At 44.9% G+C, this 26,229-nt stretch overlaps 2 protein-coding genes across 2 annotated transcripts; both read right to left on the bottom strand.

Moving 5' to 3' along the window:
* Positions 1 to 3,985: 3,985 nt before the first annotated feature.
* On the bottom strand, positions 3,986 to 11,068 carry LOC131378657 (uncharacterized). The gene is made up of 6 exons (XM_058422518.1): positions 11,045 to 11,068; positions 10,035 to 10,324; positions 9,567 to 9,701; positions 5,886 to 6,005; positions 5,623 to 5,661; positions 3,986 to 4,073 (listed from the first exon to the last, which is right to left on the bottom strand). The coding sequence occupies exons 1-6, from the start codon at positions 11,066 to 11,068 to the stop codon at positions 3,986 to 3,988; spliced, it is 696 nt and encodes a 231-aa protein (XP_058278501.1).
* A 1,872-nt stretch (positions 11,069 to 12,940) lies between these two features.
* EGR1 (early growth response 1) lies at positions 12,941 to 15,983 on the bottom strand. Its single transcript, XM_040078487.2, has 2 exons — positions 15,562 to 15,983; positions 12,941 to 15,257 (listed from the first exon to the last, which is right to left on the bottom strand). The coding sequence occupies exons 1-2, from the start codon at positions 15,794 to 15,796 to the stop codon at positions 13,960 to 13,962; spliced, it is 1,533 nt and encodes a 510-aa protein (XP_039934421.1). The 5' UTR covers positions 15,797 to 15,983; the 3' UTR covers positions 12,941 to 13,959.
* Between the last annotated feature and the right edge of the window lie 10,246 nt (positions 15,984 to 26,229).

Raw genomic sequence — 26,229 nt, forward strand, 5'->3', positions numbered from 1 at the left:
GACTACGCTTTTGAAATGCCAAAGCTCACACAGCAGGCCTGCACTCACCAACACTCACCCCTAGCAACACAGCTTCAAGGCCTCACACTGCCTACTCAGACATAAGCCTGAACGCACACTTAGTGGCTTTCATTCGCTTTCATGGGGCGCCCTGACCTGCTGCAAGGCCACGCTTTTCAACCTGCCTCCAGGCAAAACAACAGCAGACCCAAAGGTTCCAACTGAATCCCTGCCATAGACGAGATCAAATCGCTCCTGCAAAAACCACACGCTGCGGCACAGAAAGTCCCACGCCACACCGACTGTGATAACCTCCGTCACTGTACTGACACGGCAATGAAAAAATGGGAACCCAAAGGTGTCACGGGAGAGTGCCAAATGTACAGAGCAGCAGGGCCCATGATGAGAGAGAAGGAGAGGGAGAGGGAGAGGGAGAGGGGACCAGCTTGGTAATGGGAGTGTACAGGGAAAGCACAAGGCTAGGTAATGGGACAGAGAACGACACAAAAGAGGCACAAGAAAAAGAAGAAAAGAACAGCAAGGGAGGGGTGGGGGCAGGGGGGGAAGGGAGCAGAACAGAGATAAAGAACCCTAGAATAATTTAGGTTGGGAAAGAACTTTGAGATGATCACAGTCCAAGCATTAACTCAGCATTGCCAAGTCCACCACTAAACCGTGTCACTTGAAGGCAGCACCACCTGCCCCTTGGGGAATCCCACCTGGAAACACAGGAAAGAGAAAAGAGGCAGAAAGAGGGAGTTGGAGCAGAACAAAAGAAAATAAGGACAGGGGGAGGATGGAGATGAAGAAAATAAAATGGGACGGGCAGCACGACGGTGCTATTAAAGAGTAATAGGGGCAGGGAACAGGACAGAAAGATACGGTGACAAACAATGGTCCACAGAGCAGGAAAGAGCAACAGAATAAAAAAAGGAAGAGGGATCCTGAGAGAGGCATAGAGGACAGATAGAAGGACAGAGAAAATAAGAAGCACAAACAGATAAAAGGACAGAGTAACACGGAAGGAATATCAGGGAGGACACTGGGCCAGAATGAGAAATTGAGGGGCATTGAGCAGGACTGAGCGGTAAACACACATTATTTTTATTTCTTTCATATATATCCTATTTTCTTACATTTTTCAAGCCTTTTATTTTTTAATTTATATATAGAAAAGTTACATTTGTTGTTACATCCACTGAGGCGTAGCAACCTGGTTCCAGGAACGACACGGCGGCCACACCCAGGCTGCTCGGACCACCAGCTCACAGACACCAGTGTGGTGGACAGCTAATGGCGTTTATTAACTGGTTACATGGAGTTATAAAACCTCTGTTTGCTACATCACTTCTGTCTGCTTACCTTACAAGTTAGGTGTTGTTTACCTTATCAAGGACACTAACCAACTAAGAATTGAGGGAGGGGTTCTGTCTGCCCGTACAACGCGATATCTTCCGACCGCCTGTCCCTAATCTCCCACACATTTTTATTTCCAAATCCTGTAAAATTTCTTACATTCTAAAATCTTGTCTATAATAGATACATTTTTATTTAAAAATCAAGTTATATACAAATCAATATTATATACACAAAAATGAGAAACTTTACAGTTTTTAATACATAAATGAGCATGAGCAGAAATTATGTATTTATTTTAGGTCTGATGATGTCCACAGTTGCACAAGCATAGTGTGACAGTAATAACATTACTATCTACAAATTGCTGTCTTGGGTGTGACTGCACGTTTCTCTCCGAAGTAGGAGCCCAGAATGGAATGAAACATTGAAATACCAACACAACAAAGAGAAAACAGACCTAAGAAACCTCCGGCATCGCGGGGGGAGCCCTGCAGAATGCAAGGGATGCTCAAATACAAAAAGCAAGAGGATCAAAGTGGCCTGTGCATGGCCGGTTTTGTGAGCGACGTGATGGGAAACCGTAGAAGGAAAAAAAGCAACGCAAGGGAAGGAAGGAGACGTGGGCATGACAAGGGGGAACAAAGCTCTATCCAACACCTACTAGTTCGAAAATCTCAGCAGGACCTCCTGCCATGTGGAAAATAGTAGTGACAGTGATAAGCAGGCAGAGGAGGAAAGGGGTCCAGAGCCCAGCAGCAGCAGAGAGAGTCTATGCTTGCCTGCTGTCCAGGGCAGCTCCAACAGCTCCAGGCCATCCTTAAAATGCCCCCCTGGAGGACTGAGGAGTGCTGAAAGAGGTAAGAAACACTGCCTCACCTGGTTTTCATGGCTGGGCCAGTATCAGAAGGCATCAGTCTCCCTCTTCCCTGGAAGGGTAACAGAAGGATAAAACATGTCCCAAAAAACTGCTTTCCACAGATGAAATAGAACACACATTTCTAGGTTACATCATCCAATACATTCAGGTTCTTGCTCACAGACTCCGGGGCTGGGGGGGCGCTCGGCATGGGGAGTGAGTTTCTTGCCATGCTTAAATCACTGACAGCAGCTACGGGAATTTTGTCATTACTCAGGCTCAGAGCAAGAAGTTACAAAAGGTGACGCTCATCATTGCACCTCAGCAGTCCTAGCAAAGACCGCCGTGTTGATTTGGCACACCCTGGTTTTCTGGTAGCAGCAGGGAGCCCACAGAGGTGGCTTCTGGGAGAAGCTGCTAGAAGCTTCTACCATGTCCAACAGAGCCACTTGCTGATAGCTCTGAAGATGGGTGTGCCGCCAGCCCAATTAGAAAGGTGGGTAAGGCCTCATGGTCCCATTGACAAAGACCATCAAAGCAGCCCAGGGGCAGTTTGTTCCAGGGGTTGGGAGGCGCCGTGCCACGGCCCATCACGGCGCGGCGCAGGGCTGGGCACCGCTGTGGCCACTGCCAGCTCGGTGTGGCCGCGGCAAAGCCGGCCTGCCCGGCCCCACGGCCAGCCATGCCCCAGGCAGGAGGGCACGGCTGGCAGTGACAGCTTCTCCTCCAGCAACACGCACCAGGAGAAGCCTTAAACAGCGCCAGGGCCCCCGTGGCTGCCACTGCCCGCCCGATGCCCGTGGCAAAAACATGGCCAGTGACTCCCCGACACGCGGCCTAAACAAGATCAACCTCCTGCTGCTGGGGGAGCGTCCAGGGATCTCTGAACTGGTGAAGCCTTTTAGCAGTAGCACCTACGAGCATCAGCTTTTCCTCTAGTCAGAGGAGAGGAGGAAGTGAGAATGTGCTGGAAAACAACATGCCGGCACCAAGGTCAATGGAAAAAAGGGGGAAGAAGTGCTCCAAAGTGCTCGTCACAGCTGAGATTCCTCTGCAAGCTGTTGTGAGGACTGTGATGAAACAAGTTGTGGCCCTGTCACTTTGCATTAAGTCCACAGAGGATGCAGAGATCCACTCACAGCCCATGGGAAAAGCACTCATGCCAGAAGGGGTGGAAGCCAGAGAGCGCTTCGATCCAGTGGGAGACCTGAATAGGGAGAGAGAGAGGAGGGTGCCTCTGCCTCTAGAGATAAAGAGAGCCCTTGCTTCCAAACTAGAGCAACTTATCCCTAAAAAACTGCACCCTGGGCACAAGGAACCCGTGACACAACAGCTCTGGAAAGGCTCTTGGCCTGCAGGAGGGACCCTACAGTGTACCAAGCAGACCTAAAGGCTAAAATTGTTCCCTGATGAAGACTCCTTCAAACAAGTCCTTCAAAAGAGGGCAGGATCAATTCGATACTCACCGACCCATCCGGCCGAGGTCACAGTTCTCTGCCCACCGAGGACACAGCAACCAGCAGGGACCTTTCTCTCGCTCTCCAGCACAGGCTTCCTCCCACCACACGCAGGGAACTGCAGCTGCTTGGGGAACACCGACTTAGTCCCGGGCTGGCAACGGGAGAGGCACGAGGAATATTCTGAAGTCATTCCCATCTCAGCGCCATCCAGACCTGGGAGAAAGTGCTTCCCGCACCCCTCCTGCAGCTGTCTTGCCTGGCCCTTCCGGCTTCGGAAGGTTTCTGGGGGAGCCGGGATTATCGGTGCGCTTCAGAAGAAGCTGGTGCCCAAAGCGTTCCCTCGGGAGCGTGGAGCTTTCTGCTCTTTATCCCAAACAGTCTCCCCAGTGCTCTGCAATCTAGAAAGAAAAAAAAGTGAAAAGAAGGCACACAAATTCATTCTGACATTAGGGAGGGTTGCTTGTCCCAACACACATGCAGGCAAAAAGTTGTTTCTGCCCCTCTAACAAACCGACTCCAGCCACTGCCTCAACTCCATGATAACTATTTAAAAATTGTTTCAAGAATCCCAGGGGACACCGGCCTTGGAACTCTCAGCAACTGCTCAGCTTGGCTACTTCAAAGATTTCCCCACCCAGGAAAATCGCACCCGGCCGGTATCTTCGTCGGGGTCGATCGCAGGCAGCCGGCTAGAGGCACCCGGGGTCTTTGCCCGTTTCTCGCCCTTTCTGTCGCCCTCTTTGGAAGGTCCAGCGGCAGCACTGCCCTGAGCTCACAGCCCGGGGCTCCCACGAGCGGCGGGGACGGGCACGAGGGGAGCTGCAGTACCGCTCTCTGTACACACGGTGGCAGCAATGCCCCGCGCTCAAAGCCCGGCCTCGGGGACAGGCACAGAACGGAGACAAAAAAGAACGGGCCCAAAAATAACCGCCCAAAAATCCTCTAAAAGAAATGCCCCAAAAGACTCCCAAGCGCAACTACCACAACCCTGCCACTCGCCAAATTCAAACCAAAAAAGCCTTCACGCTAGGCTATATTTTAAATTTTAGTATTTATTATGTTTATGTTTATCATTACCATTTCTGTTTTATATCCGTACCTATGTATATTATAGATATTATAATACACATAGCGTGTCATAATAGAGATTGTATTTATTTATATTGCTGAAATTATTTTTCATATTTTACACTGCTATTTTATTAATTATACTTTCCTATTTTTGTATTGATTTTTAAAATTTTCTGTTTGTTTATATGGTAAACGATGTTTTAAACTATACAAATTCATTAACCTGACACATCAGAACTACAATCAATTAGAATTAAGTGAGCCTGCTTTTCTAAAGGGTAAAGATTTCATTCTCATTAAAATAATATTGGCAGATTTCCTCTCTGTGGTTTATTTCGGGGTGGGGTGGAGGGTTGTTTGTGTGGGGTTTTTTTCGGTTTTTTGTTTTTTTTTTTTTTAATTTTGGTTGTTTGCTTTGTTTTGGATTTCTTTCTTACTAAACAATGAGGTTTGGAGAGTTACAGAATAAAAAATAGACTTTCTTTTATTGCTGCCTCTGAAATACACCCCAACATCAAGTGACTGCTGCTAACACTGTACGTGGGTAGAATGAGACCTGTTAGGGGATAAAAAGGAAAAAACGGCACCATGGCATTTACAGCTTTCTCCCTTCAGGTTCTTCAAAGGAGCAGAAAATACAGAGGTTTTGCTCTCTCTAGATTATATCCAGGCCTTCGGTGGGTGGCCATGGCTGTCATTTTCCAACTTCTTTGTTGCCAGCAGACAATCTGCCACATACTCGGGGTAAGAAAGGGCAAGGAAAAAAAAAAAGAAAAAAAAAAGGAAAAAAAAATTAAAACAAAATAAAAGTAATTAAAAAGTAAAAAAGAAAAGAAAAATAAAATAAATAAAATTCTATATATAAATATATAAAACCTCTGCCTAATCCACATCTGAGCTTGGATAGTCCAAAGCCTGCAGGAAAAGAGGAGATAATTGAAGGGGAGAGAGGGAAAAAAAATGGAGTTTTGGGTTTTCCCTCTGGGACGAGACTGAAGGGCAGGATGGGGAGGTTTCATGGAAAAGAAGTCTCAAAGCTGCTTAATTCCCAGCAATTAGTGCTGCTGAGGTTGAATCCAAGATGATAAATCCACTGTGATCGAATGGGAGTGGCTGACAGGATGGGTTATAACACAGACCTGCAAAGCTGTAGCCTTCTTTCCTCTCTGGGGCCCTCCCAGAAATTCTTCATGTCTGGATGTACTCCCAGTCTCCCTGGCAGGGAGGATGCACTTGGATATCCCAGGTTACTGGTGAGGCTCAAACATAAAGTTTTATTCAAAAATAAAGTTATGCAATGATCAAAGTGTTTTTTCTTCCCAAGGAAATGACATATTCTCTGAAACTGAGATAACCTATCCCATGGCTTTCTTCAGGAAGAGTCACAGTTGAATATGGTCTCCCATAAAGGATTCCATATGGGAACAGTTTTTGCTTGGAGCTTGGCTGAATTCCTCAGCAATGCCAGGGAATGTGGCCATTTGAGGTTGTTGGCAGATCTGGCTCATTTGCCTTTTTTTTGCCTTGCTTGCTACTCTCAACTTTCCCACTGGATTGTGGTCTCCAAGGAATATGTAAAACCCATTTGATCCCTGTTCTTTTGGACAATTTTTGCATGATTCCTGTACAAACTGAGGTGCCCTATCAGGATGCTTTCCCCTACCATTTACCAGCAGTTTTATCTGCTAGTCCAAGCCCTACATTAGTTGGGCTCTTCCCAGATTTCTGAGCTTCAGAAGGCAGGAGATTGACTTGGCTTGGGAACTAAACACTCTCATCTGATAACACCTCCATGTTTGACAGATGACATGTTTTTCACTGCAGGGGCTAACAATATTGTGGGAACAAACAGTAAAGCTGCTGATGCCTTTCAATGTGAATAATGCAAAAAATAAAAAACAAAGGCGCACAGGGGATGGACGTTCAAAGTTTGAACATTAAACTTTGAATACTGTATACTATACAGCGTCATAACAGAGAACTGTTACGACCAAAACAGGATTTTGATAATTAATAGGTTTAAAAGCTCGTTGCGCAAAAGTCAGATAGAAGACTTGGAAATACTTGCAAGATAACAGAAAACATAGGAGGGGGGAAAATAATTACATTACAATTAATCCACATTGCTCCTTGAATATGGTATATAATGCAGACCTCTACCTCTCTGAAATGATGTAACAATATGACAAAAGGTACTAAAAGATATGCATGTTTGAAATAAGATACTGATCAGCCGCTATACAAAATAGACTCTGCTTCTTCAACCAGAAAGCAGATTGGGAAAAGCATGACAAAGTTCAACAGTTATCATGGAAGTGATATTATCCATAATTTTCTATAATAGAAGTCTTAAGAGGTATCAAATGACATTAGGATGCAGCAGGTTTAAACACACATCTCCCTCTTTCTTTATACAGCACCTGGACATTGTAAAATTCACTTTTCCATCACGTACTGTGAATGCTAAAACTTAGTATAGCTTACAAAATCACTTGGACAATGACAGATGAAATGTACAAAGATATGACCTCTGGCTCATGAAATTTATCAGCCACAGGTTACAATCACCAGAAAAACATTCCAGGGCCGTCTTGGACAACGGCCCAGAGACTAAACACCTCTTGACTACAATAGCTCCTTTAACGAACACCATCAATGCCTCCTTGCTTATTAACTACTGTATTTTAACGTAAGCATGCTTTTTAAAAAAAGATTATAATGTCTTCACGTTATGACCGTAGAGATCTGTGGCACATTACAACCACAGTTAGACACCTCATGTGGCTTGTTTCGTACACAAAAGACCTCCTCCTTAGGAATAACATGAGATGCATGGATACCTTCTGCCATTAAATTCAATGCCTCACAGATGTGTGCCAGTCCATTTGAATACATCTGGAGCTTCGTATAATTCTCAAGCTTATTTCCAACAAACAGAACCTAAGAATCATGTCCAAGAGCTTTACCCACAAGTATCTTCAGAACAAAATGCTGATGCTGTACATTTCCTTCTACTTTGCGTCCTATTTCCAACTCCAGTTCTCTGGCTAATTAGGAAGAAACTTCTTAGACAGTATTCTAAGAACCACTGTTGACATTTTGTTCAAAGAAACTGGGAATAAGATTCACTCAATTGAGCCTGTCCCCTCATTTCCTTATGTTCCAGTGTTCTTTCAAGTATTCCAAGGAAAAATATAGTCAAAAGCAATAAAAACAGTAAAACCAAACACGTTCACTCCATAGCATAATCACACTTCTTTGACTAATGTTTAGATTTTACTAAGGTGTGCTTAAAAGAATTTCAAGGGTTACCCAAGTCTGCTATTACTAGAATTCCTGTGAATGCAGGCAAACCTAGACACAGAGTTCCAGTTCACACACTAAGCTCACAGAATGTTGCATGTCAGAATGCACCAGGCAGTTCAGTGACTCACTACGCAGCCGGGCACATTCTGCTAGATAACATGAGAGCTACACACACTGGTGCAGTCACACAAGTGCAGCAATTAGGATGAACAGATTTTAGATATTCATTATATAACGTATTTTCATGAGCTTCTGAAGCCATCCCCGACTAACCTTGTCAGATTGAAAAACAGCCACTGACATAAAAAGTAATGCTCAGTCTGTTTTAAAGTTTTAACTGCATCTTACCAAAAGGATGAAAGCATTCTGTGCCTTTTTTTTCCTCCCCATCACTCCAACTTCCATGTTTGCACATCTCTTACTGATCAACAGTTGTACTGCTACAGGAGAAGCCCATTATCACAGTAGCTGGGAAAACATTAGTCATGTCACATTACTCGGGTCAACCTAACAGAGAACATGAACAGCAGACCCTTCAACTGTCAACATTTATTGATAGTATCATTGTGTAACATCATTTGTGTTTGGAGATACAAAAATGGGATATGAAAAGCTCAGAAATGAAAAAGATATGCCTATATACTTGTTAAAAAATGGCCCAATAAGGATACTTTTACAATGAATTTTGTATTTACAGAAGTGAAACATATACATTGAAAATACTCCTGTGTAACAATCATTTGTGTTATGACAGTGCCAAAAAATTATCACAAATTGAAGCCTGGAGAGTACTAGAGATTACGTATAAGCATCAGCCTCAACTATTTAGAAGAGAGAGTTTCACTCAAGACCATAAATCATTACGCTAGCAGTCAAGGCTGATCTTTGATTACAGCAGAAAAGCTTAAGTATTTTTAAAGTTCTTGTCCTTTAGCTACATCTCACATATCATCCTAGAGTCTTTGTGAGCTTTAAAACATGCAATCTCTTTTCTAGGTTTAACTAGTACCTCTTAGGGCTACATTAAGCTAATGTATACAGGTAAAAACATGGGATGTTTACCTCAACAATCACAGCACCAAGCCCTTTGCATAAATATATTATCTACACTCAAAAGTCTTGAGGATTCTAAAGTCTACTGGGCCTCAAAGAAAAAAATTTGAAATAAACAGCCACTTATGCCAAAAAGTCAACAAATATGCTAGCTCTAGCTAGCAGTGCAGTTTGCTTTAGAAGCGGACAGCCCTAGTTAACAGTTTGGTTTAGAACGGGTCAAAGACACTCTCCCATGAGCCAGCCTTCAGCCACTGCACTCAGCCTTAGTAGTGAATACATACTTGGCAGCCCTTCTAAGGACATCTGCCGTAGCTCAGATCACCTTCCGTCTGGCAGCTACCAGTTTAGAGTCTATGAAGTTTTTTTTCTTGGGGCTACCTGAGGTCTTAGATGCACAAAATCCAGACATGTACGAATGGAAAGGAAGGGAAAGGAAAGAAAGGCCAATGTCCTCATACCTCTTCACCACAAAGTCTCTGCCTACAGCTCTCTCTTCTTTGTGTCTCCAAATCTCTTCTCCGTGTTGTCTCATCTCTCCAGTCAGGGCCCGTGAGCTACTTGGTAAGAGCAGTTCGCAGTCACAACAGAAGGATCTGTAACAGTTAGTAGCATTTTACCAGCTTTACAGAAAGCCTCCAGTGGAATTTCTAGAAAACAAAAGGACACGATGCAACAGGCCACATAGTGTACCACACCAGATACTGGGCTCCGAGTATGCCTATTCTGAGCTGCTTATTTCTAAGGGGAAAGAGAACCGAACACTCATTTTTCTCTAGTGCAATTAAAGCACAAAACAGCCACCTAGTAGAGGACTATCCTCACTTCCCCACGTGAACAGTCGCTTACAGAAAGGGTCTGCAGAGCAAAAGCTGGGTGGACAAGGTCACTGGCCTCTGCAGCATTCCTCAGGTGAGGCCGCATCCTACCTATTTTGGAGGCTTGTATGAAGAGCAACCCAGTCCCTGTTAACGAAAACGAACAGTAACCAGCAGTGAGGGAGCGCTGATGGTCGGTCTGTGCTCCAGCGGCCTTTGAGAGCTCCACGGAGAGCCGCGACCCACAGCAAAGCGGCGCTTCGCCGCCCGGAGCCGCGCGCAGCCCCCGGCGAGGGCCTCCGGCTGGGCGGGGGAGAGGCGAGGGGAAGGGGGAGGGAGGGTGCGCTGCAGCGTCCCGGCGGCTGCGCGGCGCAGCCCCGGAACGCCTGAGCAGGAAACTCCTATTTTGGGTCGCGGAAGTGCCATAAAAGGCATGGAGGAAATTCCAAATATGGTCATCATAACTCCGGACGTGGCGGGGGCAGGGCTTCTGATCAGATGGGACCGCCCCCGACACGCTCCCCGTCCTGGGGCGGTGCCGCGAGCCCTGGAGCCGGGCGGGCGCGGTCTCCTCTGAGCCCAGCCGGACGGCCCTTCCTGTCGATAGTGGTCAGATCTGAACTGGGCTTTAAATCACAAGCAGCCGACATTTAGTTCCGAGCAAGTGGGTCTTCTGCGCGTGGGCGTAAACGCGAGTGGTCTTGGCTTCCTTCCCCGCCGCTGCACTTCCTGCAGGAGGGAGGGTTTTCCCGGCCAGTGACAACACCTGCGGTTTCCTTGGGAGCAATCTCCTTGAAACCGACTCATCCTACTAACTGGACTAGAAGGAAAGTTTTTAAGAATCAGAAATCCTGTCTTCAGGCCAACAGCAAATGAAAGATCTTGCAGAAAATATATGAACAATGCTTTCTCATAAAGCATATTTTTTCCCCTGAAATCTGATTTTGTTTTATGGGACAAAGGCCATGAAAATAGTAGATGCAGAAGACCCTATGTATTTATTTCCTTTATGTTACACTAGCAAGAGTGCACTGGCCTTCATTCCTGTATAGCCAAGCACTACTGCCTGACTTGGACCACTTTTCACACAATGCACCAAAGAGAACCTGTCTTCTTTTTACCTCTTTAGGCATGGAAATTACCATCACTGCTCATTTCAAAGTGCTCTGGAGAACCTGGGGCACCCTCAGGCTCATCAGGCATTGCTTGAGAGCCTACTTGGTCAGTTTTTAGCACAATCAAAATTCCAGAAGGCTAGACCGGGAGTTGACAGAGATGAGCTTGAAAAGACATCAACAACTACATTTTTTTGAGGAGAAGAAGTGGAGAGGAGGGTGTGCTGATCTTCCCTGTGGTATCCAGCGACAGGACAACAACACACAGGAGTAGCTCAAAGCTGTGTTGGAAAATGTTCAGATCTCACATTAGGAAACATTTCTTTACTGAGGGGGTAGTCAAATGGAACAGGGTTCCTAAAGAGGTGTTCAGTCACTCAGCCTATCAGTACTGAAGAGACATTTGTACATTGTAATATATGTATCCTTAATAGCAGCTGGACTAGATGTTCATTGTAGGCCCTGGGTCCCTTCCACCTGAGCTATTCTATACATCTGAATGGAGCAGTGCTCGCAGACCAGGACAATCTGACTCCAGCTGTTACTTTGTTCTTGACTTTGGGAACCAAGTGTAGGCAAAAATTTTATCGTTACCTGTACGTAATGTTATGTGCCTCCTTTGAAGCACCGCATTTGGAGACCCTTCATTGTCTTGTCTCCCATAAGGGGAATTCTGTGACTTCTGACATGGATTATACGGTCAGGTAGTCTGAAGCCATAAATTCAGCTTGCCAGTCAACCTGCTTTGAACAGAGGCCAGAGCCCCTTGGGTTGAAAAGTGCACATTTTTCTGAAAAGCTGCAAAGTCCCTGTTAGCATCCTGCAGAAATACATCCAGCACTGCAGGCACAAGCCAGCACAAAGCTGCAGAGGCCTTTCCCCACTGCTCGTCCCAGTCTTGTCTGAGAGACAACACACTGGGATTTACCAACTGGCAAGCTCTTAGGTATCTTTCAGAATTGGTACCATTTGCCAGAGGTGGTCTTCATACCTGAGGAGAAGGACTAGAATTGGGACTTCAGCAGATTGCCTTTCCTAGCCAGGACAGTCAATTTTGCTAAGAGTAGGGCATGCTGTGTCTGGCAGATTGCTAGGCAGTTTACACTGTGCTAGGTGCATTTATCAAGACCTGTTTCTGCCAGCTAGTCACAACCTTAAACATAAGTCTCTTGTAGAGAGCCTACCCAAAAGGAGAAACATCAGAACTCTCTTCTGTACCTTGCACCACCAGCTCTCACAGATCAAATTTCCTCTGAATTCAGTCTGCAGTGGTCACATAACCCCTGAAATGCATTTCAAGCCACCAGGGAAAGAAGTGTTTTCTCCTATAAATACTGAAACACCTGTAATAAAGGGTATCAGGCCCACACACTCATATGCCTATGTTGTGCCAAGGAGGAACCTATGGCATCCCTCAGCTGACCAGGACTATGTTCTGTCAACCAGCCTTTATGACTGAGCTTACTGCATTTCCAGCCTAGTAACTGCTCTATTATTTTGACATCTACTAAGATTTCTGACTGCCTATGAATGCAGCTGAGATTCCAATTTTCTAATTTAAATTTCAGCACTATAAGAATTGTTTTTCTGTCTAAGGTTAGCTCTGGAAAAGCCAGAAGACAGTAATTGTGGCTACTTCAAAAGAGCTGGTGATACACCTAATGCAAGGACATGAGTGCACCATCCATGCTTTTTGCAAGCAACTGGACATGATTGATTTCCTCTCCTTTCTTTAAACAGTTGGGGTTTTTTTTTGTTGGGTTTTTTTTTGTTTGTTTGTTTTGTTTTTGGTTTTTTGTTTTGTTTTTTTGTTGTATTTTTTTTTTTCCCCAGGAGAAAAGTGGTATGCGTGGCTTTGAAGCTGTGGTGCAGTCTTCCTAAGTAGTAATTTCAAGGAAAGGGTAAGTTTACACGATTTGATGTTTTATTTATTTTTTTCTGAAGGGCATTGTACACCAAATATCCCAATGGCAGGAAAGCGCATTCAATGTGTTTAGAAGCCAAACAGTCACTTTCATTTTAACAAACACAATTACAAAGTAAAAATAAACCACAAAATAATGAACTGCATGTTCAAAACATACAAAAATTGCTGCCTACTCAGTAGGTAACTACAACATTCCAACTCCTGAATATATATATATTTACATTTTTTGTAACAAAAATAGACTTTGAGAGGTGGGGGGGAGAGCGTGGCGGGGGTTGGGGTGTTGTGGGGTTTGGTTGTTTCTCCTTTACATTCCATCCCCTGGCCCTTTCTCTTGTTCCTGTCCCCACCCATTCCCTGCTCTTCCTTACATTCTTTGAGTAACATCCCTTCCACTTTAAGGCAAGATGCAAAGCATCCACTCACACAAACGCATGACGTCAGCAAGGCTTCACAAAAAGGCACCAAGACTTGTAACTTTTAAAACAAAACTTCTGCCACATGTGAGAGTCTCATCAGGTGATATTTACACAGCATCACTCCAACATGCTCAAACACAGTAAGTGCTGTTCCCAAAGAAGTTTGAAATGCATTACAGCATTGTCACTAAAATAGAATTAACACTTACAAAATATGGCCCTGCAAACTCCAAATTATACAATATGAATATGCAAAGATTTTTTCAACATCAATAGTACCTAAAGGAAAGCAAAACCATGGCACATGTACAATTTACATCAGCTAGATACTTAATCAAAAGTCCTTTCTTCCTAGTAAAAGACTATTGTTTACAGGGAAAATTATATTGAACTTATATCCACAGTCCATGCAAATTAAGTCATTCAACACAGGTGGAAAACTTAAGCAGCAGTTGTTTCAGGCAGCTGATGTTTAAACTAAATAGCCTTGCAACGTATGGTGTTGTGGGAGTTGGAGACTCCATGTCTGACAGTACCAATGGAAAAGGTGAATCCTCCTGTTCCAGAAAGTAGTCTCAGCAGATCTCAATTGTCCTTGGAGAAAAGGCTGAGTTCACGTCTGAAAGTGCTGAGGTCACCTGTGAGCTGAAGTTGTTGGCAACTCCTGGAGATGAGAAGGAGGTGGCCACTTGGGTCTGAAAAGCGGCAGTGCCAGAGGGGTAAGTGGTTGCTATAGAAGGGGATGGGAATGTGGTGTGTGTAGGGGAGGGATAGGAAGAGGGAGCAGGAGAAGAATACGCTGTGCGCACTGGGGAGGGATAAGTGGTGGCGATGGAGGAAGGGTAGGACGTAGTCACAGAGGATGAATAGGCAGGAATTGGGGAAGCAGTTGAGGCTGGAGCTGCCTTTTCCACTTTCTTGTCCTTCTGCCTAAGGTGGATTTTAGTGTGCCTCTTCCTCTCATCACTTCTAGCAAACTTTCTGCCACAAATGTCACAAGCAAATGGCTTTTCTCCTGTGTGTGTGCGGATGTGCGTAGTCAAGTGGTCACTCCTGCTGAAGTTCCTCATGCAGATGCGGCACTGGAAAGGTTTCTGTCCCGTGTGGATGCGTATGTGCCGCGTTAACTCATCAGATCGTGAAAACCTCCGGTCACAGGACTCCACTGGGCAGGCATAGGGACGCTCATGAGGAGGCGTCTTGCTGGGACGGTTTGGGTATTTCCTCATCCTGCTGGGCTTGATCAGCTGGGACTGATAATTAGTGTTGAGGGTCTTCAACTCTTGGGAGCCAGTCTGCGTAGCAAATGCCTTAATAGTGGACAGTGGTGTGAGGGAAGGCTGCTGTGCTCTGGTCTCAAGGGCTGGGAAGGGCTTCTGATCAGCTGGAACAAGACTGAGCTCACCCTGTTGCTGAGGGAACAAGTAATCCGGGATCATTGGCACCTGAAAGTTGGCTTTAGCAGTCGGATAAGCTGGAGGTGGATACTGTATAGGGGCTCCAGAGGGGTTGGGGAAGGGCTGGGTCTGGGATTCAGGGAAAATGTCAGAGGTGGAATTGGGAAACGTTGGTGCAGCTGAATAAATTGGATTGTTCTCGCTGGCTTGGACAGAACAGCTCAGTGGGGAGCTCTGCGAGGAGGATGGTGATGATGAAGTAGGCGTAGTAGAGGTTTGAGGCGCATTAGCCATGCTCACCAGCCCACTGACGAGGCTGAAGAGGGGCTCTGGCCATAGGGGGTTGCTGCTATTGGAGGCCGGCTCTAAGGAGAAGCGCCCTGTGTAGGTTATCGGTGGCAGTCGCGTCGTTTGGTTGGGATAGCTGGTTTCTGGTAGGGTTTTCTCGTTGTTCAGGGAGATTTCGGGAAAAGTGTCTGCAAAGAGAGGAATAGCAATTAATTTCAGCAGCCACTGCAGCTGCTGCCGGTGCTTCGCGAGGCATCCCTCTCACAGCGCAGCCCCAGTTTTTAGTGAATTACTAATTGAGAGTAACGTATTGCAGCGTCGCTGGCAGTTCTCCAGCCGCAGCTAGTCCGGAGCCGCTGACGCACACAGGAGAATCCCCCCGCGCGGCCGCCGGGACAGAGGCGACGCTGCAGAGCGGCATTCCCGCAGGCGCCGCTGCCCCCGCTGCAGACCGGGACTCCCCGCCCGCCTGGAAGAGGTCAGCGCGCTTACCTGCCGCGAGGTGTTCGAAGTGCTGCTCTCCGGGCTCCCCGGCGGCGCCGAAGCCCGCACTCTCGGGTGCCCCGGGTGGGGCAAGGAACTGCGGGCCCCCGCCGCTGAGCAGCATCATCTCCTCCAGTTTGGGATAGTGAGTGTCCATGGAGGGGGGCGAGTGCGGGAAGGCGCCAAAGGGGTCAGAGATCTGCAGCGGGGGAAGGAGCTGCATCTCTGCCTTGGCCGCGGCCATGAGGGCGCCGGCCTCCGATTCTGACCGGTGATGGCGCTGCCGCCGCGGGCCCGGCGGACGGGCCGGCTGCGGCGAGGCGGCCGTCGCCTGCTCTGTGCCCCGCGCCGCTGTCGCCCCGGCGCTGCCTGCTGAAAGTGTTCGGCTCCCCGCCCGGGGCTCCCCCCGGCTCTGCCCGCTGGAAGCGCTCCGCTCCCCGCCCGCCCCGGCACCGCCTCTATATATGGGGTCTCACCGGCTGCGGCCCGCCCCAGCCCTGACGTACATGGCCATATATGGAAAGCAGGAAGCCCTAATATGGATGCGGGCCGGAGGACCCCTCCTGGCGTCAGAGCCTGGCACCGGGGAAAGCCGGGCCGGGGGGGCCTCTCCCGCTCCGGGCTGAGGGCCCCACGCCCGGTGCAAGCCTGACCCCCGCCATGGGCAGCGCCGCCGCAGCGCTGCCGCAGCATCGCCGGTCCCGGGAGATGGGGTCCCTGGTCCCCGCCGGCCCCGGCCAGTCTGCCGGAAGCCCCGGTCGTACTTTCCATATTAGGAAACAACCTTATAAGTCTCGATTCCGGCGGACTCTTCTCGATCCTTATATGGCGATTCCGGCCCCGGGTTGGGGGGGGCGCAGGGCCAGTCTGCAGCCGGGCGCGCGCCCGCCCCCAGGTAACAGGAACACGCGGAAGCCCCGGGCTGCGGAAGAGCGAGGCTGCTGCCCGGGCAGGTGGCGCAGGAGCCTCGGGGAGCACCCGGCAGACCCCGGGGTCGTCGCCGTGTTTTCGCGGGCGGAGCTCCCCCTCGCCCCCACCGCGTTTGCTCAGCTCGCACTACTCGCCTCTCCTCCGTTTCCGCGGAGGAGCCAAGCGCCGGCGGCTAACGGTCAGCGGTGCCGCGCCTGCGGCAGCCTCGATGTGGAGTTTTCTGGGAGCTGCTCGCTCCCGGAAAGGCAATCTGCGGTATTCCAGCAGCCTGCCGGGATTGCCCTGCTCCGCCCGCTCCCGAAGAGAGTGGCGGAGGTCTGCCCGTAGCGCCAGACCGGGACAGACCCCGGCTCCGCGCGCCTCCTTCATGTAGCGGAGAACGGGGCACTGATAAAACAGAGACCCCAGGTACTACATGGCCGCAGCCACCACTGACTTAAGCGCGATGAAAAGTCGCAGCGCTCGGGACTCTGCTCTCCCGGCCCTTAGGACTGTCCCCTGACACGGCTACAGCTCTTTCCTGCCCTTCCCGCAAAGCGCTGGCTGCGCCCTGCACGGGCCCCGCACGGAAGCCTCGGCCGCCTGCTCGATGCAACACGCACGCCGAGGAGCCGCTGAAGAGCACTCCCCGGGCCGGGGGAGCCACCCGCGCTATAAATAATCGCTCGCCGCGGCCGCCGCCCCGCCCCGCCCGGGCAGTCCCGCTGCCGGCGCGCGGGGCTCCCCTGGCGCCGGGCCAGGCGGCACCGGCGACGCAGTGCGGCCGCAGTGCGCGTGCGCGGCCATCGCGGCGAGGGCTTCCCCGCAGTGCGCGGGGCTCCGGGGGCGGGGCCGCAGTTGTCGCCTGCAGCCCGGTGCTCAGGCGGGCCCGATGCCGGTGACCGGGCTTGAAGCTCCGCGCCGCACGGTCGCCCCATCGTCAGGTGCAGCGCGGGACTCGCCAGGGGGTCGGCTCGCCGCCGGCTGCGGCTCCGTGCTCTGCCGCGGACGGCGCTCCCTCTGCCGCAGAGACGGAGCGTAATGGCAGGCGACTTGGTTCCTCTTCTGGTCCGCCTCCGCGCACGTCCCGCAGCGCCACTCGCGATCGGTTGCAGAGCTGGCTCTTCCCCGCGGAAATCCTGGCGCCGGACCGGGCCACACAGCGCTTTATGCCAGGCGGCCTTCTTTTGCCGTGGGAAGGTAGCTCTAGGCTCTACGCCTTTGTGATTTATATTCAGGTTGCGCGCAACGGCAGGCCTCTGTCTGCCTGCTTTTATAGAATATTTAGAGTTTTGCTATGTGTATGGTTTTTAAAGGAGTTGCTATATTTAGGACCGTGCCTTGTCCGTAACATTGTGCAGTGCCTCCCACGCTGATACATTTCCACCTTAAAATCGGTGATGGGCTGTAGCAACACAATGCCTCCAGGAAAAACTAAGCTTCTCCTCATCGGCAGCTGCTATTACTCAATGGCAGCTACTGCACATCTATTCTTTGGTACTTTATGGAGAGAAATCATACTAGTTTTCAGTGCACCCGGCCAACCTCTATTTTGAAAGTGTGATTTGGAGCTTTTCCTTTGTTAACAGACACCTGCTGCAGGTTTTGTGATGTCCCATACATAATGATTTCAACTAGGCTGATTTTCATCAGCATGTCACAGTTTGGAGCTCTGTTAGAAAAGGATGAGTAGCAGAACTTGACTTTTTCTACAAACACTTCTGAAGTTCTTACTGACATTGCATCTTCCTTGTCCTCTTTTTTTATTCTGTTCCTTTTCAAGATCAGAAAGTGGTGCCTGATTCCTAGAGAATGTCATTCACACACTCTGTGTTAGGCCTGATATTCCTTTACAGATTTTGAAGCACATAATTCAGAAAAATTTGGATTTTTTTTTCAAAATCTGAAATCACAGATGGAAAAATCTAATCCTGTTTTTCCTTTCAACTACTTTCATTTTTAGCAATGTAATTCTAATTTATCAATTTGTATAAGAGAAGAGACCTGCTTTAGAGTTGCAGAAAGAAGAGGTGTAATGAGCTTGAGCTGCACATAAGTTATAGTAATAAAGACTGTTTTGCAATGTTGCACCATTCCGGTGAGGCTTGCTGACTTCAGGGAACTACTGGAGAGGCCATGGATGACTTACAACCTGTGCACTGAGCTAGGAAATTGCTTGTTGTTATGCATTTTTCCAAACTCCTCTTCTGTGTTCCATTTTCTTTTTCTGAATACAACATTAGGTATGTAGGATTTACATTAAAGGTGTTATATTTTTACTCTTGAGATCTAAGATCTGTTTAGTTCATCTAGCCAGACATTTGTTGTTTTGGGTTTTTTTTGGTTTTTTTCTAGGTAGTATGATTTGAATGTCCAAAGAACTTGCTCTTATAGATCAGTATTTGAAATGTCTTTCCAAAATGGCAGTATTTTAATAAATTTTTAACACTTCCCTTAATGCTCCTAGTGAAAGCACAGAAATATAAGACACTGCCACTGGATTAGTCACAATGTTATTTGAAAATTTAACAGTTTTGGCTCTGATTGTCTAGTGAATAAACATGCGCAGTACACTGGGTCTCCTTGAAAGTCCGTCATTATCAAATGTATTTGTTGTCTCTCAATACATTTCAGTGGGAGGAATCCTATTCCAAGGACACAGAGTGCAAAATGCTATGGGGTCAGGAAATGAGAAGAGATAATGGCTCCAAACTTAAAGATTACATGAGACAAGTCCTTGGGTTTGTTTTGCTTGCTTTATTAGTAGAGGCTGGTATTTTATATTCAGCCTCAGCATGACTTTCAATGTTAAATTTTTCACTGTTTGTGGGGGTTTTTTTTGTTTGTTTGTTTTTTTTTTTTTTTTATTCAAACTAATCTGTTGTGCTATTGTGCCAATAAAAGAATCACCGTGCCTTCCTGAAATATGTTTTCACACGATTACAGCTTTATATCTCAGTTACTTTTTGTTAACTGCTTTCATGGTGAGCTTACTTCCAGGTCTTTCCAACTTCTACTGAGACTAAAAATGTCACTGTTACTGTTGGCACTGAATTAACTAAGTTCAACTCTGAAAGCAAGAAAAAATAACCAACTTTGTAATTTTCCTGGTGTTCTAACATTTTGTTTCAATTAGATGCACTTTTCACTTTATCCACAAACATAGTTTCCTTGTGTCTGGAATGTCCATTGGCAAAATTAAGTAATTTTCTTTCAGAACTGTTGCTTTTGCCTGGATATGTGCTAATAACATCAGCAAGCATAATTTCTCTAGGTCTCTTACTAATTGTTCAAATTCACATGCCTCAATTGTCTTTATCCTAAACCTCCAATTACCTCATTCTGTTCTCTTCTGTTTTCCCTGGGTACTGTTTTTAATACTCGAGACCATAAAACAAGCTTTATGCAGCTTTTCCTTTAAAAAGTTTCATCATTCTCTAATCCTATATTTCTCTAGTTATTATGTTTTATTATTCTATAATAATAATTAGAATAATTAGAAAAGAGGGGGTATTGCAGCTTTTAAAAGAAATGCGTTGTTTCTTCCCTCTCACTCTCCATGTCAGAACCAAGCCATCTGGTTATAAAAACAGTGACATTTCTATGTATTGTAGTGTAGGATACTCTACAGATACATGAAATGTATTTATAATTACTTTTTTCTTTCTGTACACTTACATTCATTACAATAAATCTCTATCACTTTTAGGTGGGACATAGAGGGAGTGGATACAAATGCACTCATAAATGAGAAAATATTTAAGTAGCCTTTTCAGTCCTAAAAGGCGTGAAAACAGATTCTTACCAGCAATTTTTGAATGCATGACTCTGCATGCCCTGTGTTTACTGCAAAATTCTTCCCTCATTCTGGTACGTGATTCTACCCGTTCCGTACACAGGCCCAAAACATGCTGCTCCCACTTGCTGTGATGGTGCTGTCTATCCATGAGAGGGAACTCTCCCCTGGTACTCAAGAGTGGGGCATGCTCTACAAAAATTAATTAGAGCATGGAATGTGTAAGAATTGGGTTGCTTGCTTGTTTTTTAATCTTAATCTCAGACATTATAGATGAGAGGAAAGACAATGTCATTTTTTTTTTTAGCAGCTAAGGGCTTTCCTCTCAGACTTTCATGCTGTGATTTAAACAAACCCTTTAAAAATAGTTCATTTGGGATGCATGGATTAAGAGACTTCAAGAGCTTGTACAGTACTTGAAGTATTCAAATATTTCCCCTGATGCTTAAGAGCACCTCTGCTCTGATGAACCTTTATCCTTCAGTTTAAGTAATTTGGTTGTGGTTGCCAAGAGACAATGCTTACCTCCATTTGCTGTTAGACCTATGACAAATGGTATTAAGTCTACTGTGGTATCAGGATGAGTTACACAATTCACCATATAAAAGGCTGTCCTCTTTGTCCCTGCAGAATTAATATATACAAAGTATTAGAAAGGTAAAGGTAAGAAAGTAGTGGAAGAAAGGCAAAGCAGGTAATAACAATTATAAGCATTCAACAGAAAGCTGTCAATGAACAAAGACAACAGATGCTTCTGTCAGTGCTGGGTTCTCATTGCTACTGTTACACAAGAACTCATTTTCCTCCTTTGGTAATAATAATTTCACACGTTCACATTGTGCTTCAGAACAAGAATCACTGATGCCATCTACCGTATGTGTGTGTATTTTTAGAGGTGAAGGGTTATTTAAGATGCCAGGCAGACTCGGTGTACTGAAGATGAGGAAGTCTTCTGACATTGGATTAACATTTCATAAAAAAGGAAACACAAATTGTAGGCAGAATATGATTTTCCTCACCTAACACAGCCATCACCAGCAATACAATAGCATGCTGGATGAACGTATATGTGGACTGCTATTCACACGGAAGAAAAGACCATAGGGGTTTTATTTCTCCATAGGACTATAAACAGTGAACTTTATTGTGAAGCTCATATTCATGTATAAAGATTAACTAAATGCAATGTAAGGGATGTAAAATCAAGGGAATGAGAAACTAAGCAAGAGCTTTGATGCCATTTTTTGAGATTTATTGTCTGCATCAAGATAGAACAACTAATATCAATAGATGTGACACTTAAACTCCTCATAAGATTTCATGGCAGAAGAGACTGATTTTCAGGAAGACTGATAGATAGGAAGTTCTGCTTTGAATCTGAGCTCTTAAATTAGCTCAGTTAGATGGATCGTGGAGGTTACTGGCCCCCAGCACTTCATCATTAACTACTGCCTGGATGAAACTGTAGCCTCTGATGTAGGCCTTGTATTCTGTAGAGGAGGTTGGACTGGTGCTAGTGACAGACAGAAAACTGTTTTCAAAGAGCAGTTTCATTGTACGCTCCTAGCACACTACAGGGAACACATACTGCAAGTAGTATTACGTAACCTTGAGAACAAGCACAACTCTTGAGAGCACAAAGAGTGTTCCAAGTTGTGTTTATTTACAAGATATCACAAAACCACAGAAGCAAACCAGCCTGACAACAAAAGGTTTGGGAGTTAGACAGCAAAACACTAGAAAATTCATCACGGAAATACCTATGAACTCTTTTCTATTACTGCCTTTCTGCTTAACCTGAAATATCTATGCAGAGTACTCTCCCACTTGTGCAATAGTTCACTAAGAAACAAAGCCAAAGTGCTTGTTGTGTACTCAACATGTTATGGCAAGGCTATCAGTTTACTGGTTTGAAAGTTTGTCTTCCAGTTTTCAAATGCCATGAGTTTGGTGTTGTTTTTTTTTTCCCCACTCTCACTGCAGTGCTGGAAGGAAAATAACACGAAAAATTGCTTTTGTTTTTGCTGTTTGCTGATGGAGCTGACCAGGATCTATAAATACCATATTAAATAAGTCAGCGTAAGAGGTTAACGGGAGTTTAAATTACAATCAGTAAGAATATGTTTTAGGGATTTCTTGAATAGGAGATCAGGTATTGAAGACACTCCTAGTTATAGTGCCTTCCTACGGATGTTATCAGTGTTCATTCTGTACTTGATGGACTACTACATGGTGTAAAAAAAAAGGTGGTGAATTTCCTCAAATTTTTATCCTATGGCAGATAAAAAATACAGTGCTAGTTATTACTTTGAATCAAAAGGGGTTCAAAAATGCACATAATTGCCAAATATCTTTCTTCCTCTTGCTTATCTTACATGTTTTTAATGTGAGTATACCACCTATCACTATGTCTTGGCAGTAAGCTTTTGAGTAAGAACTAGAGTTTGGGGTTTCTATATTGTACTTTTAATTGGACGCTTTTTTCCTTCCAATTTTCTTTCATGAGTGCTAATATACACATTGCTGCAATCACCTGGATGAGCATCTATGTTGAAACCACCTACAGCCCTGCACTAGAAAAGGTACTCCGCTCTTACAGTGTCCTTGGTTATAAGTCTGCCCTTACCGAGGCCTTGCTGTCATACTCAGTGACTGTCAAAAGTTCATTAGGCTACAGCCTTTCTCCTCCCCTAGTTTTAATGTTTTTTGTTTTATTCCTGATTGTAGATTTAAATTAGGCAAGTCACTTGCATTTCTTGAACACAATTTTCTAGGTTAGGGGATCAGTATTTTTTCTCTCTAACTATTCCTCAAATGTCCATCTGTCTTCGAATTTTTTATTTGAAAATGCAGAATACAGAGGAGGGGGGAACAGGCAGGCAAATCCTCCTTAGGAAGCAAGCTTTAGGGAAACTAACTTGTAATTGCTGAGTGCCAGTGCTGCTGCTGGCTCAGTATCCATGGAAACTTGATTTCCCATCTTGCTGTAGGAATTAATTGAAGATCCCAACCCACTTGCTCAGGGAATCACTGTGATACTAACTCACATCCCACTATGAGGCTCATTTTATTATCTCAGATACTCTTTTCATCAGAACAAAAGGTTCAATTAGCTTTCACCAACTTAAAAAAAAGCCCATCTAAATCTTTACAGCCTCAAAACCAGGGCAGAGAACATAGAGGCTACATCTTGGAGAGCTACATCTTTCAAATGGAACTTGCCCAAAACATCAACAACAGTAGAGGGCACAGAGTCAGGAATGCTCTATGCGAATCTTATATCCAACATCATATTTTTCACATATGCAACCAGCTGTATTGTCTTGAGGGAAAAAATTCACTATCCATGCTTCAGTATCAGAACATAACTTTGTCTTCCACAGTACATTCTTAAGATATAATTCGCAAAGCTCCAAAGAGAGTAAGCCAATAGGGACTTTAGCTAGGGAATATTATTTCCAGACTTCTCTTTGAAGGTATTTCATTAATTACAAACATAAGCATGTCAAGTTCCTTCAAGGTCTGCTTCTGGATCAAACACCTCATTAGCTACCTCTCCTCTTATTTCCTGTTGAATTCCCCAGTTGCTGCCGCCATTCCCTTTCTTTTTTCTTGATATCATCTTACCTGCCTCTGTGATATTTTGTTTGGACATTGATTTTTCTCCATTTTCCTCTTTCTGATACTTTGTATTTAGCACCTGGTCCTTTTGTAACCATGACAACTACATCATGGTATCAGCAAAGGATCTTACTAGTATCTGAGGAACCAGATTCTCATTAAATGCCAGGGATGCTGCTTACACTGATGTTTAGTGTCCTGTACGCAGGGGATAAGATTTGTTTGGAGTTTCCTATATTTTATATGTGAGGCAGGAAAGGCCAATTTCTTATGTTAACTGGTATCCTTCATACAATTGTTATTCATCTTTCATTTCTATTATTGAGACATAGAACCTCCCACAAATGTGGACCACTGAAGGAATGTTAGCACAGGAAAGATGGCGAGGGTGTTATCACAGACTGAGCATAAAGTTTTGGATTAGATCAAAGACGTTATGCTCTGTTCCTCTGTTACGTCTCCAACGCTGACATTTTATAAGCAGCTAGGCTCACACTGTTAATTCCAGGTGCCGCAAAAACTCCATATACTTGTTACAGAATAGTTTTGGATTTTTGGACATAGCTAAACACCACTGTTTTCTCTGAATGGTAAATGCAGGCAGGGGAAAAGTGAAAGTAATATTTTTAACTGACTTGGTGGTAACTCAAGACATGTTAGATAAATAGTTAGGATAATGAAGAAATACCATAGACCAGTGGAAGATTACTTACGCACAAGGACACCAGTATTCTTAAAGGAAAAAATTTCCTCTTCTAGCTGGACTTACAAATTACATGTTGTGTTGTATTGTTACTCACCATCAAGACTGAGGACTCTGTGGTTAATTACAATAACAATTCCATGAAATGCTATGTTACGTAGAGTACAAATATGCAGCAATGCATCCATAGAGTACTATACGCAATTTTTGCATTTTGCAGGTGAGCAGAGAAGGGAGGGAAGAGCAGTAGTTGTTTTCTTGGATTTTTTTTTTTCCTTCATCATTTACTACAGTATTTTCAGTTACCATGTATGCTATAAAACAAATCAAACACTTGAAGTCTAATAAACCCATTCATTTTAGACACATTGCAACAACAAATCCCACAGGCTAGCAATTATAGTGTTACAGACTTGTGTATTGGAGAAAAACCTTTGGCTCTTGCAGTGAAAACAGGTCAATTCACTTTTTCTTATTCCCAGACTAAGGAAGCCCAAGGAATTAATTTTTATAGAATACAAGAATTTGACAACACCTCCTCTTTTACTTCTAAAATTAAGAGGAAATACAAAGTGCCTATATTGAACTCACTCTGTTAACGTTCCCATTTGCACTTCCTTTTATTTTTAGATATTCCACTTCAGTGGTAAATGAATGGGAGTTTTTTGCATTGCATTCAATAAACATTAAATCCTTTGACAAAAAAAAAAAAATCACAGACATATTAACTACCTAATCTCCCGCCCTATCTCTTCAGTAAGTTATTGTTCCTGAACATATATTTTTTACTTTTTATTTCTCAAGGTTGATCTGTGACAAAAATTTCAAAACAAAGCTTCAAATAAAATTTGAATGCAAAATTTACGCCAGAGTATTGAAAGATAAAACAATGCTTAAGTATATAGTAAGCTAAAATTCACAATCTTCCAATAGGAAAAGTCTCAAAGTAGTTAGAATAGTGGTAGACTTAAAGGTCTTCTTCGTCCTGATTGTAAAAGCTGAGGAACCAAGTGTGATTGTAGTAACACATGAACACATCACTAGAGGCAAGGTTCTCCTCCTATTTCATGACTGAAATAGCCCAAATCTGGATTGTATCCTTATTGTGATTTTGGATTTGCTTAAACTGTTCTATTATCAAATGCTAAGAATTTTTATTGGAAGCTGAGCAAGAACTTCAAAATCAGCATGACTGAAAACTCATTGCTGCTTTCTCATTAATATGCCAGAAGGACTGTCTGACATTTCTATGGAATGTCTGTGCTCTTGGGACTGATGATTCAGTGCAGAGCTGTTTGGAATTTCTACAAAAGTTCAGCCCTCGTCCCTTCTCAAATGGCTTCATTTCACCAATCTGTCAAGCTAAACTAAAAGTAATGGGTTTGTGTGCAGTTACAAGGGGAAGGATGAAAATTTTACTGCACGGTGTATTAGGTAACTCATTAGAAAGCAGAAACTGCCTTTTCAAAAGCAGTGCAAAATATATCTCCCATGTTTAATTTTTTTTTTTCCTGCAATTAGAAAAAGAAACTATGCTAAAGTTTTAAGGTGCATAGTTATACCTAGTAAAATAGCTAAAGAAGGATGCACTTAAAATTTCTGTGAGGTCATTTTGATGAAAAATGTTCCTTGCTTGTCAGAGGTTCAT

This window comes from Hirundo rustica, chromosome 14 (genome assembly GCF_015227805.2).
Source record: "Hirundo rustica isolate bHirRus1 chromosome 14, bHirRus1.pri.v3, whole genome shotgun sequence".
NCBI classification, from domain to species: Eukaryota; Metazoa; Chordata; class Aves; order Passeriformes; family Hirundinidae; genus Hirundo; species Hirundo rustica.

Excerpts from the sequence above, each read along its gene's own strand:
- LOC131378657 (XM_058422518.1), bottom strand. The coding sequence starts at position 11,068 with ATGGTAATTTCCATGCCTAAAGAG. Across the intron at positions 9,702-10,034 it reads CATACAAGCCTCCAAAATAG|ATCCTTCTGTTGTGACTGCG; the intron begins GTAGGATGCGGC and ends TAACTGTTACAG. Across the intron at positions 6,006-9,566 it reads AGAGACTTTGTGGTGAAGAG|CCTCACCAGTAACCTGGGAT; the intron begins GTATGAGGACAT and ends TTTATGTTTGAG.
- EGR1 (XM_040078487.2), bottom strand. The coding sequence starts at position 15,796 with ATGGCCGCGGCCAAGGCAGAGATGCAGCTCCTTCCCCCGCTGCAGATC. Across the intron at positions 15,258-15,561 it reads CTTCGAACACCTCGCGGCAG|ACACTTTTCCCGAAATCTCC; the intron begins GTAAGCGCGCTG and ends CTCTCTTTGCAG.